Consider the following 20,373-nt stretch of genomic DNA (forward strand, 5'->3'; position numbering starts at 1 on the left):
TAATTTGTGGACCGCACATCGCTGGCACTATAATAGAAAATGCCTATTCTTGTCCGCAATTTATTTCATTTTTTTGCGGAAACGGAAGCGCGGATCTGCAAATACGGACAGCACATTCCAGCTACATTGAAAATAAATAGGTCTCCACCCGTTCCGCAAAATTGCGGACGTGTGAATGGACCTTTTTATACCGAGCAGCTATCACTGTTCTCCAACCCATTGTGAATTCAGTCTCATGTCCTTAAAGGGGATCCCCTGAGATTTTCATGTTGCTGACCTATCCTCAGGATATGTCATCGATATCAAATCTGTGGGGGTCCGACTCCCTGCACCCCTCACGCTGATCAGCTGTGGCCTCCTTGCCGTCCATTATATAGCGGCTGTGCTTGGTATTGCAGCTCAGCCTCATTCACTTGAACAGGACTGAGCTGTGCCTAGGCCATGTGAGCAATGAACGTGACGTCACTGACCAAAGAGGAGTCTGAGTGCACAGCCTCTTCATACAGCTGATCGGCGGGGGTGCCGGACCTCTACCAGTCTGATATTGATGACCTATCCTGAGGGTAGGTCATCAAGATCAAAAACCCAGAGAACCCTTTTAACTGTTCTGTTTCCCTGCAGCGCCACCACAGGAGAAACACAGAATTACAGTTATCACTGAAACCAATAGGCTGTGACGCATGGATTTAGGTCCTGACAGGGCTCTAATGTCCCTGCATGAATAAAGCTTTGGGTAATTGGGGTCTGCAGGCGAAACTGGATCAGAGGGAAACCTGTGGAAAGAACCTCACATCCAATCCTGATCTAGGGAAGAAAAAACTAAATTGATATTAACGTGGACCCAAAATATGTGAGATCTTAAAGGGACAATCTGTAGCCCACTTATTCCTTTAAATACAGAGTAGTTTACTTCTACTCTAACAGTAGCTATGCTCAATGTGTATCCCCTTTAGGGCCTCATGCACACGACCGTTGGGTCCGTGGAAAACTCGGCTAATGCACTGTTTGTCGTCCGTGAAAAAAATATGACCTGTCCTATTTTTTTCACGGACAACGGTTCGCGGACCCATTCTAGTCAATGGGTCCGTGAAAAAACACGGAGGCACACAAGATTGTCATCCGCGTCAGTTTTTTTCCTATCACTTGCATGGCAAACTTGACTTAGATTTTTTTTTTTTTACTTTCCTTCATGTCTGGAGATCCTCCAAAAATAAAGGAAGACACACGGAAACAAAAACTGACATGGATCACGGAACCCCTTTTTGCGGACCGCAAAAAAATACTGTCGTGTGCATGAGGCCTTAAAGGCAGTGTCCAGGATTAGAAAAACATGGCTGATTTCTTCCAAAAACAGCCCCTCCCCTGTCCATGGGCAGTGTCTGGTATTGCAGAGTCAATAGGGCAGAGCTGTACTACTGCAGACAACCAGTGGACAGCTGTGATGCTGATTTTGGAAGAAAGCAGCCATGTTTTTTTTCTGTACAATCACCAAATCCAGCAGATTTATGTGGAAATAATTTTATTTTCAGCTTTAATTTTATAATCCACCTGTGACATACAGGCTACAGCCGGGAACGTGAAACTGGAGGAGGATCCCTCTGCACAATTTCACTGTACTGGTGGTAGAAAAGTGGCCGCCTCTTCTCTGCCACCAGAGGGCAGTGTAATGTAGTACACTATTCCCAGGAGACTTGCTGCACCCCTAAATTTTTGGGGGGGCCACATAACTAAAGTAATAATGGTGTCTCCTGTGTGTGAGGGCACGGTCTCCGCTTCAGTGTGATCCAGGGTTGCACAGTCCTGCTGCTCGTCTATCTAAGGCTCAGATGGCGGTGGCAGCGGCGGTTGCGCCTCTGTTTTTCGGACAAGTTCTGGTTCGTCTTCTCCATTTTGAGGGGGGTGCACCAATACCTTGTCCAGGATACCAAACTCCTGAGCTTCGGTGGGGCTCATGTAGCGGTCTCTCTCCATCACGGACTCTGGGGAAGGACACATTAGCGTTATACGGGGAGCAGACAGGAACACTCGTCACATACTGGGCGACATGGAAGCCAAGGAAAAAATCTTCTAGCAAGGTAAGTACTGTACACTGTGTTGCCAGCTAGTTCTAGGAGTGGGAGACCCACCAATCTAATATCCATGACCCATCCTAAGGATACACTGTCCATTTTGAAAGGCTGGATAATCCTACTGACTAGCGAGTGATGAATTCACCAGTCAGTTGACTTCTGTGAAATGTGTACTTTTCGGGATCTTCCACCTCCACTGCTGACTGTACACTTCCACCTACAAGCACATGGCACGGAGTATGTACCCACCGATCAGGGACAGCGGCTGGCGCGTGTGTTTGGCATAGATTTCATTAATCTGTTTCTTCAGCTTCATGATCTCCTCGGCCTGTATGGCGATGTCCGTAGCCTGACCCTAAGCAGGATATGAAGAGACCATATATTCAGCACAACATGCAATGTGGGCCCCACAGCAAAAAAGGGCCCCCCCGCCCGGTGCATTTTATAATATTTCCTGTGGCAAAACAGACTTTGGGACCCTTGCGGGCACCAGGACCTCTGGATGAGTGATAACTCTGCCCCTCTATACGAGGTCTAAGCGATCACCTCACAGTCAGTATATTCTACACCAGGGATCAGCAACTTCTGGCACTCCAGCTGTTGTGAAACTACAACTCCCAGCATGCTCCATTCACTTCTGTAGGAGTTAAGAGAGCAGCTAAGCAAGTGTGCATGCTGGGAGATGTAGTTTGACAACATCTGGAGTGCTGGAGGTTTCTGAACCCTGTTCTATACCACGTCTACCCCAATATACACCCAGGCATGCGACTTACCCTGGCACCTCCTGACGGCTGATGGAGCATAATTCTGGAGTTTGGCAAAGAATGTCTCATTCCGGGGGATCCGGCTGCTAGGAGGAGGGACCCCATACTGGCTGCTTGTCCCACACACCACGTACAGATGGGATTCAGTATATACTGCATGGTGTCATAGATTGCAAGGCCAGAAGTCACCGAGCCCCCTGCAGACAGATAGTGTATAGTTTTATAGTCCCTCAAACAAGAGGCGCGCTGTAATCTGCCTGCGCCGATCAGCTGCCGGCATCACCCACCACCGGTTTGACCATTGATGGACGTTGTGTAGATTACACCTATTGAAGCTTAGAAACTTCATGATATACTTTGTGTTTAAATTCATCACCACATGCACCAACTGCTTGCTGTCAGTAAATAGAAACGGTTTCATTTCCACACAGCCCCACCCTGACCCAATACTTCTGGCAATGGAGGGATTGGTGGAGATGAATAATGCTTTTTTTTTTTTTTTTTTTTTTTAACACTTTCTGACCAATTTTTTTAAAAAATGTATTGACCTGGAAGACCCCTTTAAAGAGATTGACTGGTTTCATGAGGGGTGTGCCTGAAAAAAACCCAGACCATTACTTACCTAGCAGAGCGCCGTGTCACGACTCCGGTTCTCCTGGCAGGGCTCTGAATTTCCCGGTTGCAGTGGTGTCGTCACGGTGACAACTGCAGTCAATCACTGGCCTCTTCGGTGCACTGCTTGAGGCCAATGATTGGCTGCAGTGGTCACATGCTGTCGACATGACGTCACCCGAGCAGCCGGGTCAACAGAGCCCGGCCGGGAGAACTGGAGCAGCGGCGGCAGTGCAGGGCATGCTGGGTAGGTAATGGTCTATTATTTATTTCAGGCACGCCCTAAGTGTTGCACGGTTTCTTCTTGAAACCAGACAACCCCCTTTAAGAGGGGTTTTGTAAAGACCAGATACAACTGCAGCAAACCCTCAGGTGTGAGAAGCATCATTTCTGAACAAGTTTTCAGTCTTTGAGTTTTTGTATTTTTTTAACAAGAATGATTCCATTCACTAACAGCAAGCAGAAATCTTGAAAGTAATGCAAAACGGAACCACAAAATAGGACATTCTTCATAGGACTGGTATATCTGGCGAGCCGGTTACCTGGGCTGTTGATGTACATGTGAATGGGCTTCTTATTACTCTCGGACTGCAGGAACAGGAGCTGAGCAATCACCAGGCTGGATAAGGAGTCATCGATCTGAAAGAAGAAATGCATGGAAGTAAGAAGACGGCGTGCGCTGGAGCGGGGCAGGGGCAGCAATCAGGAGGCTCACCGGTCCCATGACGCAGATAATACGCTCCCGCAGTAACCTGGAGAAAATATCATAAGCTCTCTCCCCGCGACCCTGCAACAGAAATAATATATTACTGTCAGTGCAACCAGCAAATGTTTCCCCATTAAAGGGGTATTCCCATATCAGACGATGGGGGCATATAGTTAGGATACACCCCCATTGTCTGATAGGAGCAGGTCCCCCCTAACTCTAAAACAAAGCCGGCAAAGTTCCTATTGTCCCGCCAAAAATAGCAGAGCGGTGCGCTTGGCTATTTTCAGAATAACTATATAAATGAATGGGAGTGCACTGCGCTTGTGCAGCCACCGCTTCCATTCACTTCTATGGGGCTGAAGGAAATTTTTGGGCGGCCCCATAGAAATAAATGGAGGGCAGGTTCACTTTGCCGGCTGGGCTTACCAGAGGTTGGACTCCATTGTCTGTCAGATGGGAATACACCTTTAAAGGGGTTTTCTGGGATTTTTATACCTCTACATTGTATAGCGGCTGTGCTTGGTATCGCAGCTCAGCCTCATTCACTTCAATGGGGTTGAGCCGCGCCTAGGCCATGTGACCGATAAATGTGATGTCACATGTCCCAAGAAAAGCTGCGAGAAGGCCACTGTGCGCCACTGGTCGTCTGGGACCCGGAACACCCCTTTAAAGAGGTTGTATAAGAGTTATTTCCATAAAACAGCGCCTCGCTTGTCCATGGCCAGTGTGTGGTATTGTAGGCCCTAGAAGTGAAGGGACGTATGGACACCAACTGCACCACAGGGCATCCTTTCCTAGTTGCCTCCATGTGCACTGCAGTCAGTGGCCGCTGCCCACAACTGCCATGCCTATGTGATCGCTGTGCTGGTAACATATTATGCCAGACCCAATTTTAGACACCATTTTATAGCGGCTCTAATTTTGCCAGGATCGGAGGCCACCAGGGTCCCCCTATGATGGCATATGTTGAAGGAAAGAAGGATTGGGCGTGTTGGATTTCAACATGTCCGATCTTTTGCTCCTGCAGGAGAGGTGTCTGGCAGCACCCTATTCCCTCCTTGCCATTGAAAACACTTGCACGCTTGGTCGAGCCAAGCATGCTTGTGCAGGGTAGGGGGGTTGGTAGGGCTAGCTGTCAGATATCAAAAGTGGGCGGCTTAAAGGAATTCCGTTGTCGAAAATTAGAAAAACATGGCCGCAATCAGTGCCTTACCCGTTCATGGGCTGCAGCTTGGATCCACTGAAATTAGTGGGTCTGGTTTGCAAAACCACACACAACCTATCTGACTTGCAAGGATCCAACACCCTGCACCCTCGCTGATCAGCTGTTCTGCAGTAGCTCAGGCACAACAGCGCCATCCATTGTGTAGTGGATGGAGCTGGTTACTGCAGCACTGCTTCCACAGAAGTGAACGTGGGGCGGATACTGATGGACAGAGCTGTAGTTCCAGCTGATCGGTGGGGGTGCGAGGGGTCCGTCAGATCGATCAGATATTAAGGGGGGGGGGGGAGGAAATCAGACAGAACATACACATTTATATACTGACCGTCTGCTCCACAACAATAGGGATGAGCGGGGCGAGCCGCGGAGGAGCTCGATGCAGGGTTCTGACTTGCTGGAGGGCACATACCCCCTTCAGTGCCGGCCTCTAGGGAGAAAATACAAAACAGACAAGTCAGCGGGTATCACCCCCAAAACTATAATCTGCGGTTCACATCTTGGGACTCCCCTCTTTTAGTCTATGGTGGAAAACCATAAACCGCCAAGTTTGGACATGAAGGGCACTATGGCGATGGGGGTGTGGTCACCGTATTTAAGGGCGGAGATTATGTTTGAACAATCCACTATGTAAAAGTGGCCACGTGTATCAATGGACATGGCGAAACCAACCGCCACAAGACAGAACCACGGAAATGGCCACAGCAACTCTAGCACTCATCATATCCTGCCGCAAAGAGTCCCTGCTGGCTCAAGAGAATGCGTGGAACCACAAGTCCCAGCACACTGCTGCTGCTGAGACCTGTAGTTCCACCACTGCCATGCAGTTTTATGTTAGTTATGCCTAGAGGTTACACCTCCTGTCATCATGAGAAACCTATAGCATGCAATGCTCTCCAAGACCCCGGGCTGCCGCCACTCACCACCCCTCTGATAAGCAGCTCCATGCCGTCTTGGTGTCACTGGATGCTTCTTCACAAAGTTACAAAAGCCCAAATGTCACCGAAAAATAAGCGACGAAAAAACATGTATTCAATTATACACGGCAAAATCAACCAAGGCGGCCATGTTTTTGGAGACCGACTGATTAGAAGAAGCAGCGCGTGACCCCGGGAACATGGCTCCTGTGACAGAGACACAAACGTGAGAAGAGAGGTTCGGAGTAAGGAAGTGACGTCCGGAAGTGACGCTGTGAAGCTCACTAGCGCGCCGCCATCAGAGTTGCTTGCCAGTTTGAGTCATGTGATCTAGGGGAGGCGTGTTACTGTGGTAACGGGAGCTGTATACTAAACACCTGTGTGTTTCCATAGGAAGGCATTGTACAGATTACAGTGCAGCACACTTGGGCTATGTTCACACCTGTATTCTGCAAAAAAAAAAAAAAAACGAAGATTAGTTTATTGAACTTCAATCCAGTGGAAACCCTGCGTTTCAGCTGCAGTTTATCCTCAAAATCCATTGTGACTTTTCCTAGAGCAAATCCTGACTGTGAACCTGCCTTTACCCGTGTGGACCCTTATAGTAGATATGTACAGATATACGGCTTCCATATATTGTTACATTACAAAACCATAATATCCATACATTACCAGTGACCAGTACAGCACACATACACTTTCCATACGTGACCAGTACAGCACACATACGCTTTCCATACGTGACCAGTACAGCACACATACGCTTTCCATACGTGACCAGTACAGCACACATACGCTTTCCATACGTGACCACTACAGCACACATGCACTTTACATATGTGACCAGTACAGCACACATACACTATCCATACGTGACCAGTACAGCACACATACACTTTCCATACGTGACCAGTACAGCACACATACACTATCCATACGTGACCAGTACAGCACACATACACTTTACATACGTGACCAGTACAGCACACATACACTTTACATACGTGACCAGTACAGCACACATACACTTTACATATGTGACCACTACAGCACACATACACTTTACATACGTGACCACTACAGCACACATACACTTTACATACGTGACCAGTACAGCACACATACACTTTCCATACGTGACCAGTACAGCACACATACACTTTCCATACGTGACCACTACAGCACATATACACTTTCCATACGTGACCAGTACAGCACGCATACACTTTCCATATGTGACCAGTACAGCACACATACACTTACCATACGTGACCAGTACAGCGCATACACTTTCCATATGTGACCAGTACAGCACACATACACTTTCCATATGTGACCAGTACAGCACACATACACTTTCCATACGTGACCAGTACAGCACACATACACTTTCCATACGTGACCAGTACAGCACACATACACTTTCCATATGTGACCAGTACAGCACACATACACTGTCCATACGTGACCAGTACAGCACACATACACTTTCCATACGTGACCAGTACAGCACACATACACTTTCCATAAGTGACCAGTACAGCACACATACACTTTCCATACGTGACCAGTACAGCACACATACACTTTCCATATGTGAGTGACCAGTACAGCACACATACACTGTCCATACGTGACCAGTACAGCACACATACACTGTCCATACGTGACCAGTACAGCACACATACACTATCCATACGTGACCAGTACAGCACACATACACTATCCATACGTGACCAGTACAGCACACATACACTATCCATACGTGACCAGTACAGCACACATACACTGTCCATACGTGACCAGTACAGCACACATACACTTTCCATACGTGACCAGTACAGCACACATACACTATCCATACGTGACCAGTACAGCACACACTCGGCGTGCTCCCATGACGTGTGGTCTGTATCTCCAGGTGTGTGATGTCAGGAGGTGGATGGAGGAGGGAGCGACCGAGGCGGCAAACAAAACCCTAAAATATGTCCCAGCAATAACAGCACAACAATACTCGGCGCGGCACTGCACACAACCCACGGGGCGGAGGCCCCGAGATAACAGCCACCGAGTCATCGTGTGCTATAAATACCTGATGATGTCATCATAATATAATGTGGATGTCCAGCGTCTCTCCAGTCACATCCAAAGCTGCGGTCAGAACTCTGCTGGTTTGCCTTTAGAGACAGGAATTATCTGTGCGCCCCTTGGTTAATTACTGATGTAAAGGCAGCAGTTTTGCTCTATGCCGTTTGGTGTAGTCCGCATGCTGCAGGCCTATGTGTCTCTATGGTTACGGAATGCGTGTAGTCTGATCCTGCAATCAAGCGTGACACTCATCTGTGTATTGATTAGAAGTAGCGTAAGTGCAGGATCTGACTACACAGGGTCTGTTTGTAGTCTGTTACCATGGAGACACCTTGGTTGCTTTGGATAACACCACTCTAAACCACAATGTAGTGACCTTCTGATAATCTCTGCTGAGCCCGAGCTCACATCCAGACTATACTGCCCCATCTTATAGCTGTGACAACCACTCTGCTCATCAGCTGTTCTGGCCGGTTGTCAGAGCTTCCACCCGTTACTCAGTCCTTTCCTGTGACAATGGTTCAGAAGAAGAAGAAGATGGGGCGGACGTGTATGTTATCTTAGTTCTCCTGGTAACCTTGGCCCTCTACATGGGGCCCCCGAATAGCATAAAACCTATATCACATTTATTTTTATTTATCACTCTTCTTGTATACGTGTCAGTCTGCACTGCAGCTCTGGAGTTCTGTTCATGAACATAGCTTATGGATCCTCCTGGAATAGCCCTTTAAATAATGTTCCCACCATGTATTGGCAGGCATGGCTGGGATTTGTAGTCTCAGGGGGTTATCACATAGTATCTGAGAAAACCTCTCCCTGTGTAAACAGTGACATATAAGGCCCGGGCAGCAGCTGATTCCTAGGTGATAAAGGTCATAGTTAGCAGGGTAATCGCTCTTCTGCAGCAGGACACGTGTCTCCCTCCTGTAGGCGCCATCAGACCCGGCTCCAGTCTAGGACAGTAGAATAGGTGCCGGATTATCAGAGATACAGAATGTACCATCAGATCTGATGAACCCTATTCACGTAGCAGTGAAATGGCCGCCATATACTGTATGTCCCGGGATGTCGTTATGTGCCCACCAGAGTGATGGTCTCTCTGACCAATATTTATTGATATATGGATGCGCGATAGGCGGCGCTGGACACATATCATATAGGGATGCGGGATAAGCGGCGCTGGACACATATGACATAGGGATGTGGGATAAGCAGTGCTGGACACATATGATATAGGGATGCGGGATAAGCGGCGCTGGACACATATGATATAGGGATGCGGGATAAGCGGTGCTGGACACATGATATAGGGATGCGGGATTAGCGGCGCTGGACACATATGATATAGGGATGCGGGATTAGCGGCGCTGGACACATATGATATAGGGATGCGGGATTAGCGGCGCTGGACACATATGATATAGGGATGCGGGATTAGCGGCGCTGGACACATATGATATAGGGATGCGGGATTAGCGGCGCTGGACACATATGATATAGGGATGCGGGATAAGCGGTGCTGGACACATATCATATAGGGATGCGGGATAAGCAGTGCTGGACACATATGATATAGGGATGCGGGATAAGCGGCGCTGGACACATATGATATAGGGATGCGGGATACGCGGCGAAGGTTGAGTGGATTAGGAATATTTGCTTTACTGCTTGCTGTGCATTTCTTTTCCTCATCCATATACAAGTATGTGGTAGCCTGAGGTATACCGGGGGTCTAAGGAATTCCCCCACAAAGAGGTTTGTTTCTCATTATTCTCCTATTAGTGGAGGCTGGGGGGATTCCTCCCCAAAGACACCACACCATGTAGCATTAGTACATGGTATTTGGTAGCACACACACCATGAAATCTCCTGTATGAGTCTGGTCTGGGGTCCTAATAATTTATATTAATTCGCTCTAGTAGATAGAGTAAGCGGACGCAGTACAGAGGCAAAAGACAAGTTCTTAACGCAAAACTTCAGTGTTTATTCACACTTGAGGCAAATGCACAAAACAATGCGTCACTTTGCAGTCTTGGTGTTACTTCACACAATTTGGAAAGTACATATAAGACAAGTCACCTTGATGTCAGTTCTGCCTCCAGCAGTCCACAGGCTTTAGGGGACCTGTTTCCTCGGCCCATGGGTCTCTGCCCTCCAACCTGGCACCAAGCCTCAGATCCCAACACAGAGATCCTGCTGCTGAGCCCAGCTGCCTAATTAAGGACAGCCAGGTGCTGCAAAAAACCCGGAATGGCAATTAAAATCTAGTCCGGTATTTGACCCCACCTGGCTGCAAATCAGCCCAGCAGCACACGCTGGGAGGAAAATACCTGTTTTCCCAGACCATTCCCCTCACTGTGTCACACTGGTCTGGGGTCCTAATAATTTATATTTATCTGGTCTGGGGTCCGAATAATTTACCTATACATGTTCTTGGGGTCTGAATTTAGAGGACTGGGGTAAGAGTTAATTTAGGGGTACTGGTCTAAGTTCCAAATTTAGGAGTCTAGTCTGGGGTTCTGATTTTATTTAGGATCTCGTCTGGGCCTAGACTAATTTAAGGGTCTAATCTGGGGTCTGAATATAAGGGTCTGAATTTAGGGTGTAATTTGGTGTTTCCATTTATTTAGGTAGTCTGCAGGCAGAATTTATTTTCTGTAGAGGGTGGGAGCAACTACAGAAATGAGGAGCCAAAGATGTCTGGGAAGCAAACTTTGCATTCGTCAGGAGAAGTCATCATGACACACTGGGGCGGATGGAGAAGAAAAGGAAAAAGAATGATTACAATTAGAGAAAACATCACTTGTGAGTCACTTTATGTAACTGATGTGTATGCTGCATGTTTTAGAGTGGTGTAGCGGTGCAGCGCAATTATATTATTAGGACCTGGTATCTAACAAAAGACAACAGCAAGATGGACTAAAGTCAGAGAGATGGCTGGAGTCAGGGAGAGGCAAGATGTACAGGCTAAAGTAAGAGGGGGTCATTTACAAAGACCAACATTTTACGTTGCTCTTTGTTTCCCCCCTACACTGGCAAGTAAGGACCTAATTTATGACAATGTCTTGTCCCCCACCACTGCCAAGTAGGGAGGATGGCCCAAAAAAACTGGTTCTTGCGACTTTTTTAATGCCTAAAACTGGCGTGGCACACTTAGTAAATTACCCACATAGTCTGTAAATAGGGAGAAGTGTAGAAGTGGTGGGTGCAGCTGCAGTCTCTGTCAGTGTGTCTGTGAAGCTGCATGCTGTGAGAGGGGAGAGAGGGGCTTTGGTTCAGATCGCACAGCATACCTCTGTCATCACACTAGTATGAACGCACACAGCCAGGAGCACGGAGCAACAATCCTCCGCTAGGACAGATGGAGAAAGCCCAGCTCCATGCATATGGTACTGGGTGAATACACAGGGCCTTTCTGTCACTCATTCACTCTCCATCTTCCATTATTGTTGTGCTTTTGAGTCAGAAGTCAGAAGAGCCTGAGGACATGAGCTGCATCTTCACTCCTAAATTCTACTAAATACCCTGAGCTCCCAGGGGTGAAATATCTCCATTCTTGTCATCACATGATATATTTTTTAAAAGAAATAACAGTCTTTAATGTTTCAATTTTAAGAAGTGTGACCATTGAGAAGACAATGCCAGAGTAGTAACTCTACTAGTGTTACAATGGCAGTTTATGTTCTCCGCTGTCCAATGTGCACAGGCGCCGACTTCCTGTGTGTGAATTAGGCATTTAGGCAATTTAGCACTGCTAGGGTTAATCTTCTCCTACTCTGTGAGCTGCTGCATGGATGTGTCCAATTGCTAATCAGCCTTCTATATATTCGTGGCTCTGTCCTTCAGTCCTTGCCTGTGCAGTTGGTCTCTACAGATCTTGCTAGGTCTCCCTAGCTAGAACCTGTATTAGAGGTATTATGCGTTTGTCTGTCTGGTTCCTGACCTGCGCCTGTTCACCATACTGATCCTGTGCCGCCTGGTCTGACCTTTGGATTGTTTCACGGATTTTCACAAACTCTGCCAGCTCTGACCTCTGCCTGTTCCTGATTATGTATACTGCCTGACCTCTCTGTGCCTTGCACTGGTGTCTTTGATCCCCGTGGGTCAGCTGCCAAGTACATCAGGACTATTCCAAGAGGTAACGGGCTGGTGGCTCACCTGCCATAAAGTCCAGATGCCTGTATAGAGGTTAAAGGATGTAGAAAACTTCTTTCCTATAGATGTAATGGATGTGCCCTTGTCATGGTCACAGCCCTGGGTATATATAGATCATGGGAGAGATCTCTGTATTGCCCCACGCCTGCCGCCGTCCCACTATCTGGGGTGGGCACGAGCGCCGCATTTCTCGGCTATCCTGGTGGCCGCTATACTCCTGTCTTCTATGTTGGAGGCCACAGCTAGGCCTCTTCTTGTCTGCTTTAGGGTGTGCATGCATCTTCCTGCTCTTAAAGGGCCAGTGTGCAATTGTTTCAAATCTTTGACAGCCAATGACTTGTCACCATTTGCTATTTAAGGCACCTTCCCCTAGTGGAGGGTGCCTGAGCTTTAGGTTCCTAGCTTGCTTGTTTCCAGTTGAGGTAAGCTTTTCTGTTAGTTTGCCCATGTAACTAATTCTGCCTGTTTATCGGCTCTGAGTCTCCGATGTCTGACTTCATTTCTGCCTGATTATTCTATTGAGTCTGTGATGACTGCCCTGACTTCTGATTGTTTTATGGATACACACAAACTCTGCCTGCCCTGACCTTGGCCTGTTTCCTGAAATAAGTATTGTCTGATCCCTTGGTGCCTGAACCCAGTGGGTCTGCTGCCAACTACACCAGGACTATTCCAAGAGGTAGTGGCCTCGTGGCTCGTGGTTAAGGGTGAAGACCAGGGGACTTCCAGGATAACACCCTTATAAATGGTCCAAAGCCAAACCAGTTAGTTGGCTCAGTGAGTCCACTCCCACCCTCAGTTGTCTTTTTTCTAAATTAAATAACCCTTAATTTTCTGGTTCTTGTAGTCCACCCATTCCATTTATTATTCCAGTTGCTCTCATTTAAACCCACACACGCCTTGCCATAAATTAGGAGAATGCTCTGGCAGCACAGAGGGGAAACAAAGAGCGGTGTAAAAATCCAGTCTTTGTAAATGACTCTCGTAGGATCTGAGTAGAAGAGTAGGTTGAAAACCAAATAGATTGCTAGAGGAGAGTATGATTGAAAGCAGTGGTTGGCACTCTGGAGTGGTACACATGGTCTAGTGTAACGAGTCTCGACTTGCTCTGCTCAACTCTCCCGGCACTCCCCAATTTCAGACCATAATGTCTGATTGTTTAGTTGTCGGTGATCCGGACCTGAACGACAGATACGTGTTGTCTTAATTCTTCCAGAACAAACACCAGGCAGGCTGTATGTGAGTTCAAACGGAAAATCACTTTATTGAATGCGCACATCATACTGTTATATTCAACAGTTTAAGCACCTCCCCCAAACAACCACTCCCTATTGGTCCCTTGTAAAACTCCCTCTAATTGGCCATGTAAATGAGGGCTTGGAACAGGGTAAGCAGGGATTGGTCCGAAAGATTGGCTGGAAGGCGGATGGGTGTGGCCATGCAAATGAGGGTTTTCCACAATCACAGAGATTCAAGCCTAGGGCAGGACAGAGGACCATTACAACCGTTGAGGCATGTGAAGTAAAGTTTTGCAGATATCAGTGGTTGGTACTCTTGAGGAGGCACTCAGGAGGAGTGGTGAGGGTTAAGGTAGGGAATCCAACTAAGAATTGAAAAAATACCAAGAACACAATATCAAAGGGTATGTACAACCGAGCAATGAGCACCATGAAGGTCTCATTTTAATCAGAGACTTCTGTATCCTAGCCATGGTTTTCTCCTGCAGGTCAAGTAGTGCAGGTTAAAGAAGAGTTGAGTTGTGAGACAAGTTCAAGAAGAGCTAGACATTCTTCACCTTTGGAGTAGCTCTGGTCATTAGTGAGCTCCAGGTCTATTCACTCTTTAAAGGGGTTATCGAAGCTTAGTATTAGGTGTCGTACTATGACCACCAGCATTTGTAGCATGCCAAACACTGGGTGCTTTGGGTCAATCTTCTACAGTACGTGGTACAGCGCAAGGAGACTGGACGGAACGTAAAAGGGGTTGTCCAGGATTGGAAAGATCATGGCTGCCTTCTTCCAGAAACAGCACCGCCCCTGTCCACAGGATGTATGCAGTATTGCAGCTCTGCCTCATTGACTCCAGTGGAACCGAGCTGCCATACCAGACACAACCCATAGACAAGGGTGGTGCTGTTTTTGTAAGAAAGGTGCCATGGTCTTTCTAGTCCTGGACAACCCCTTTTACATTCCTTCCAGACTCGTTTCCCTGTACCACATACTGCAGAACATTGACCCAAAGCACTCAGTGTTTGGCATGCTACAGACGTTGGTGGTCATAGTACGATACCCAATACTAACATTTTGTTGGATTGTTTTTAGTCATTGATGGTTCTGTTTTACCGTCAACCAGATGAGATTCCCATGTAGAAACTAGTAATTCATAGCATGTGCCATCGCTGCCCAGATACTGTCCTTGCGTGCTGTAAGTGATCCTGACCTGTTTGGCCACATTTGAGAAGATCAATGGTTCTGTAGAAAGGGCAAATGGAGGAGGCAAGTATTGAAAGCAAAAACAGGGAGTGTCCCGTAAGATACATACAGCAGGGTTGGCACAGGAATGGGACAATCATTCTTTGCTGTCACAACCTATATATGAGCTGTCAGACCGGGCGGAGGCTGTAGTGCATGTGAGTAATGAGGATATAAGCCTCTCCACCTGCTATATATACTGCACTTCTCAGTAATGTCCTCTACAAATACATCGCTCCTTCCTGGGGACCTCGCCCTCTCAGCACACTTATCTCTCTGTGAAAACAAGATGCTAGGTGGACCCAGAGGTGGAATTGGGCATTATGATCCAGTGAACCTGCTGTGTTTGATCCAGTCGCCTTTGTTCTTGGCTTAGGCTCCTGGCTCTCGGGGCGGAGAGTCATCTGTTTGACATGAGATTAGGGAATGGTGACTGAACACTTCTGAAAAGCCCAGAGAAAGGAAACCGTGGAAGAGAAATTGGGTCAGAGGAACAAGTGATGTCACTTAAAGGAGCATTCCACCTCACGTTATCTTGTGATATGTTATAGGCCTGGGGCTGGGGCCAGGAACATGTCTGATCCTCCATTTGCCTGAGCTGACTAGATGAATGATCTCCAACCTCTTCTTTCTAGCACAACTGTTACTTCTCTTTCACACATTAGTGAATCGCGGATGTCTGCTGTCCATGAACCGTTTACGTATCCACTAACTTGAATATGTTTATTCCACTGACTGTGGATCGGTGGTGACACCACAGAATCCCTGCCCTATTTTTGTCCATGATTATGGTTCCCTCACACACATTGTAGTCTATGGGTCAGTGAAAACCATAGACATAACACAATTGCCATCCGTGCTTGGTCCATAGCTAGAAGATGATCTGGAAATTAGTTTTCAGCCGAGCAGAATATGGATGAAACACTGAGGGCAAAAAACGGACACACGGACCAAACACCGATCCTACACGGATATCTACTGACCATCTTGTCACATGTCATCATGGACATAGAGTTGTTAAAGGGGCCTTACATGTTGTAGTCTTTGGTAACATTCCTTCCACCATCTATATCTGTTATTACATGATCGGTCCTGTATATATAACCAATCTGTTATCAAATGTCTACTTCATCTTATTATATAACCCCTTCATCCTATTCATATCCTGCATCTATCACTGACCTGTATTATATGACTCCTCTATCCTATTCAAGTCCTGTATCTATCACTGACCTGTATTATATGACCCTCATGTCCTGTATCTATCACTGACCTGTTACCATGGTCATAACCCCTCCATCCTATTTATGTCCTGTATCTATAAGTGACCTGTATTATATGACCCTCATGTCCTGTATCTATCACTGACCTGTATTATATGACTCCTCCATCCTATTCATGTCCTGTATCTATCACTGACCTGTTATTATATGACTCCTCTATCCTATTCATGTCCTGTATCTATCACTGACCTGTATCATATGACCCTCATGTCCTGTATCTATCACTGACCTGTTACCATGGTCATTACCCCTCCATCCTATTTATGTCCTATATCTATAAGTGACCTGTATTATATGACCCTCATGTCCTATATCTATCACTGACCTGTATTATATGACCCCTCCATCCTATTTATGCCCTGTATCTATAAGTGACCTGTATTATATGACCGTCATGTCCTGTATCTATCACTGGAATGTTATTGTATGACCCTTCATTCTATTACTATCTTGTATGCATCACATCTGTTATTATATGATACCTTATACTATAACTATCCTATGTCTATCACTGATCTGTTACTGCTTAACCCCTTCCTACAATTTTCCTGTATTTCTCCCTCATCTAATATTGCATGACCCTGTCATCCTATAACTGCCCTGTATGTCTTACTGCTATATTACTGCATGACTCCCCAATCCTACTATTGCTCTGTATCTATTACTGAGCTGTTTTTACATGGCTTTTCATCCTATATTTGTCCTGTATATATTCCTGATTTAATATCTGTTATGCAAGCGGGTGTGGACCCACTGCGCCACTGACCGGCTATACCCTGGAGGGGCGTGACTAAGCAACTACATGGTCTTCACTAGAGCCTCTGATGGTGAGGATAGGCTTGGGCCGTTAGGGTAGTTGCCAGGTGCCACTCCAGAGCAGTCCCCGAGTCAGTGGCAGCTGACTAGGGGTTCAGAGATACCGGTGCAAGCACCAAGGGGAAGTACGTGGTCAGGAAGTCCGGGGTCAGGACTGGCAGCGATCAAGCAAGGTCCGTAAACAAAGTCCGAGGTCAGAGGCAGACGGCAAACAAGCAAAATCCGAAAGCAGGGTCCGGTACACAGCAAAGCATAACTTGAAAACGTACAGAATAGATTAGTAATATTCCTGGTGGCTCTACTATACCTCAGTGTGGAATAGGTGCACACTCCTGAAGACACACGCAATGTCAAAGAAAAAACTGGAGTGTAATAGTAAAAGTGAAAATAGGCTGGCACTCTCTATCTGGCTCTGTGTGGATACATCACGCAACTATGTGATACAATAAAGAGATTCCATTATTGAAATCACACATAAAACACAAATGCTAAAAGTAAAAAAAATAAAAATATATATATAGAATACATGAATTTAAAACTTAAATTAATTACATGACATACGCAAATGATGTATGAGGCATCACAATACTGTATATGTGGTAAATGTTCTCCCTTCAAGCAAAAGTGGTTCAAAGGGTTAATCTGCGCTCTTAATGGTAGTAAACAATGGCATAGCTTTTCAATGAAGATTTATTGAATAGTTCATCAGTAGAAGGTTTGTATACTATGTTGCCAGCAGATCGCCAAGATACTTTATGTTGTACAAATGTTATGCCACTTGCAAAGTGACTGTATATCCAATTACTGTTAAAACATATACTTTACCGCCCGTAGAGACCGCACTGGACTATGCACATCCGTCCGCTGTCTCTGCCGGACAGGTTCAGAGCGCGTCCCTCGTGGCGTCAAGCAGTGGACTTTCATACGTTTTTAATTCATGTATTCTATATGTTTTATATATTTTTACTTTTAGCATTTGTGTTTTATGTGTGATTTCAATAATAGAATCTCTTTCTTGCATCACATAGTTGCGTGATGGAACTTGAAAAACACCTTCACACTTGGAACTAGACAAGCTAGTGACCATGAGTTGCTCAGGCGCCTTCCTGGGGCAGGAAGTGCCTTTAAATACTTCCTGCAATCCAGCCATAGGCTGGTGAGACAGAGGGCGTGCACATGCTGCCTCACAAGGGAGGAGGGACACACCCATACAGTACAGGTCCAGCAGGAAGTAAACTCTGGCATGGAGCAACGGTTAAGCTACCTGCTGCACGGCGCATGGCAGCAGGAGGGAAAGAGGGAGCCCGGCGGCCGTGACCACGGGTATGGGCAACAGCGCCGGCACAGACTGCTGGGCTAACAGTATCACACAATTCTGTATCCTGTAACATAATTAATACTGACTACAAAAATAGTAAAACAAAATTTGACATCTTCTCGGTTTCCCCGTTATTGCCCATTATTGCCCATTATTGTTCACATTTACTGGCTTTTGAATTATTTATAAATCTATGTTTTCCAGCATCCATATCACCCATTGTAAGAACTAACTTCCAACACCCATATCACCCACTGTAAAAAATTACTTTGAGCACCCATATCACCCATTGTAAAAACTATCAGCACCAATATCACCTACTATAAAAACTAACTTCCAGCACCCATATCACCCATTGTAAGAACCAACTTCCAGCACCCATATCACCCATTGTAAGAACTAACTTCCAGCACCCATATCACCCATTGTAAGAACTAACTTCCAGCACCCATATCACCCATTGTAAGAACCAACTTCCAACACCCATATCACCCATTGTAAGAACCAACTTCCAACACCCATATCACCCATTGTAAGAACTAACTTCCAGCACCCATATCACCCATTGTAAGAACTAACTTCCAGCACCCATATCACCCATTGTAAGAACCAACTTCCAACACCCATATCACCCATTGTAAGAACCAACTTCCAACACCCATATCACCCATTGTAAGAACTAACTTCCAGCACCCATATCACCCATTGTAAGAACTAACTTCCAGCACCCATATCACTTATTGTAAGAACTAACTTCCAGCACCCATATCACCTATTTTAAGAACTAACTCCCAGCACCCATATCACCCATTGTCAGAACGAACTTCCAGCACCCATATCACCCATTGTCAGAACGAACTTCCAGCACCCATATCACCCATTGTAAGAACTAACTTCCAGCACCCATATCACCCATTGTAAGAACTAACTCCCAGAACCCATATCACCCATTGTAAGAACCAACTTCCAGCACCCATATCACCCATTGTAAGAACCAACTTCCAGCACCCATATCACCCATTGTAAGAACTAACTCCCAGCACCCATATCACCCATTGTAAGAACTAACTTCCAGCACCCATATCACCGATTGTAAAAACCTAACTCCCAGCACCCATATAACCCATTGAAGAAACAAAAAAAAAACTAACTCCCAGCACCCATATCACCCATTGTAAGAACTAACTTCCAGCACCCATATCACCCATTGTAAGAACTAACTTCCAGCACCCACATCACCCATTGTAAGAATTAACTTCCAGCACCCATATGACCCATTGTTAAAACTTACTGACACCCTCATTCAGTCAGCTGAATGGATGCAAACAGTCCACCATGATGGATCCATGCCTTGGCCTTTCTTTGGTCAAGGAATTTCAATAAAAATTGTTTATTGTTCCGACAGAGCAGACAATTATCTGGAGGGGCCGCTCCTTCCTGATGCCTGCTCATCAGTGGAGGAAAGAGTTGTATTTACCTCCACTGCCTTATGGAATGTCCAGTATTTTGTCCCACGATTAGCCTTTTTTACTTCCAGTGAGTCGTCAAGATTATTTAGCTCCACAGAACCACAATGATCTCCATATCAAGAATACCTGAGCCAGTGGGGGATCTTATCAGGAAGACTGACCTTCCAGAGTTACTCCAAGAGCAGAAAGTCTCAAAGCATCTCAGTAGAGCATCCAAGAAACTGAACCTTCTCCAGTGCTCCAGACTCCACAGTAAGGAAGAAAGGCTTTTATGGGAGAGTAGTTGGACACCATTACTGGGCAAAAGTAGCATCAATACTCCTCCATAATATGAATACCATGCCAGTGCTGTTAGTGTGATGTTGTTGTGATTCTTTGCCATCTCAGGACCTGGACAACTAACCATCTAGGAACCATGAGTTCTGTTCCAGTTATTTGTCCTTAAGTGGACTCTGTGGGTGGATTGTACAAGAGTAGTCCAAC

General features: G+C 46.2%; 1 protein-coding gene across 1 annotated transcript; it reads right to left on the bottom strand.

Moving 5' to 3' along the window:
• Window positions 1-1,502: 1,502 nt before the first annotated feature.
• Window positions 1,503-6,461, bottom strand: LOC122922977 (caseinolytic mitochondrial matrix peptidase proteolytic subunit). Its single transcript, XM_044273762.1, has 7 exons — window positions 6,297-6,461; window positions 5,702-5,803; window positions 4,161-4,232; window positions 3,988-4,084; window positions 2,843-3,030; window positions 2,319-2,424; window positions 1,503-1,979 (listed from the first exon to the last, which is right to left on the bottom strand). The coding sequence occupies exons 1-7, from the start codon at window positions 6,318-6,320 to the stop codon at window positions 1,816-1,818; spliced, it is 753 nt and encodes a 250-aa protein (XP_044129697.1). The 5' UTR covers window positions 6,321-6,461; the 3' UTR covers window positions 1,503-1,815.
• Between the last annotated feature and the right edge of the window lie 13,912 nt (window positions 6,462-20,373).

This window comes from Bufo gargarizans, unplaced genomic scaffold (genome assembly GCF_014858855.1).
Source record: "Bufo gargarizans isolate SCDJY-AF-19 unplaced genomic scaffold, ASM1485885v1 original_scaffold_1098_pilon, whole genome shotgun sequence".
Lineage (NCBI taxonomy): Eukaryota > Metazoa > Chordata > Amphibia > Anura > Bufonidae > Bufo > Bufo gargarizans.

Excerpts from the sequence above, each read along its gene's own strand:
- LOC122922977 (XM_044273762.1), bottom strand. The coding sequence starts at position 6,320 with ATGGAGCTGCTTATCAGAGGGGTG. Across the intron at positions 5,804-6,296 it reads AGCTGCTTATCAGAGGGGTG|AGGCCGGCACTGAAGGGGGT; the intron begins GTGAGTGGCGGC and ends TTTTCTCCCTAG. Across the intron at positions 4,233-5,701 it reads CTATTGTTGTGGAGCAGACG|GGTCGCGGGGAGAGAGCTTA; the intron begins GTCAGTATATAA and ends TTTCTGTTGCAG.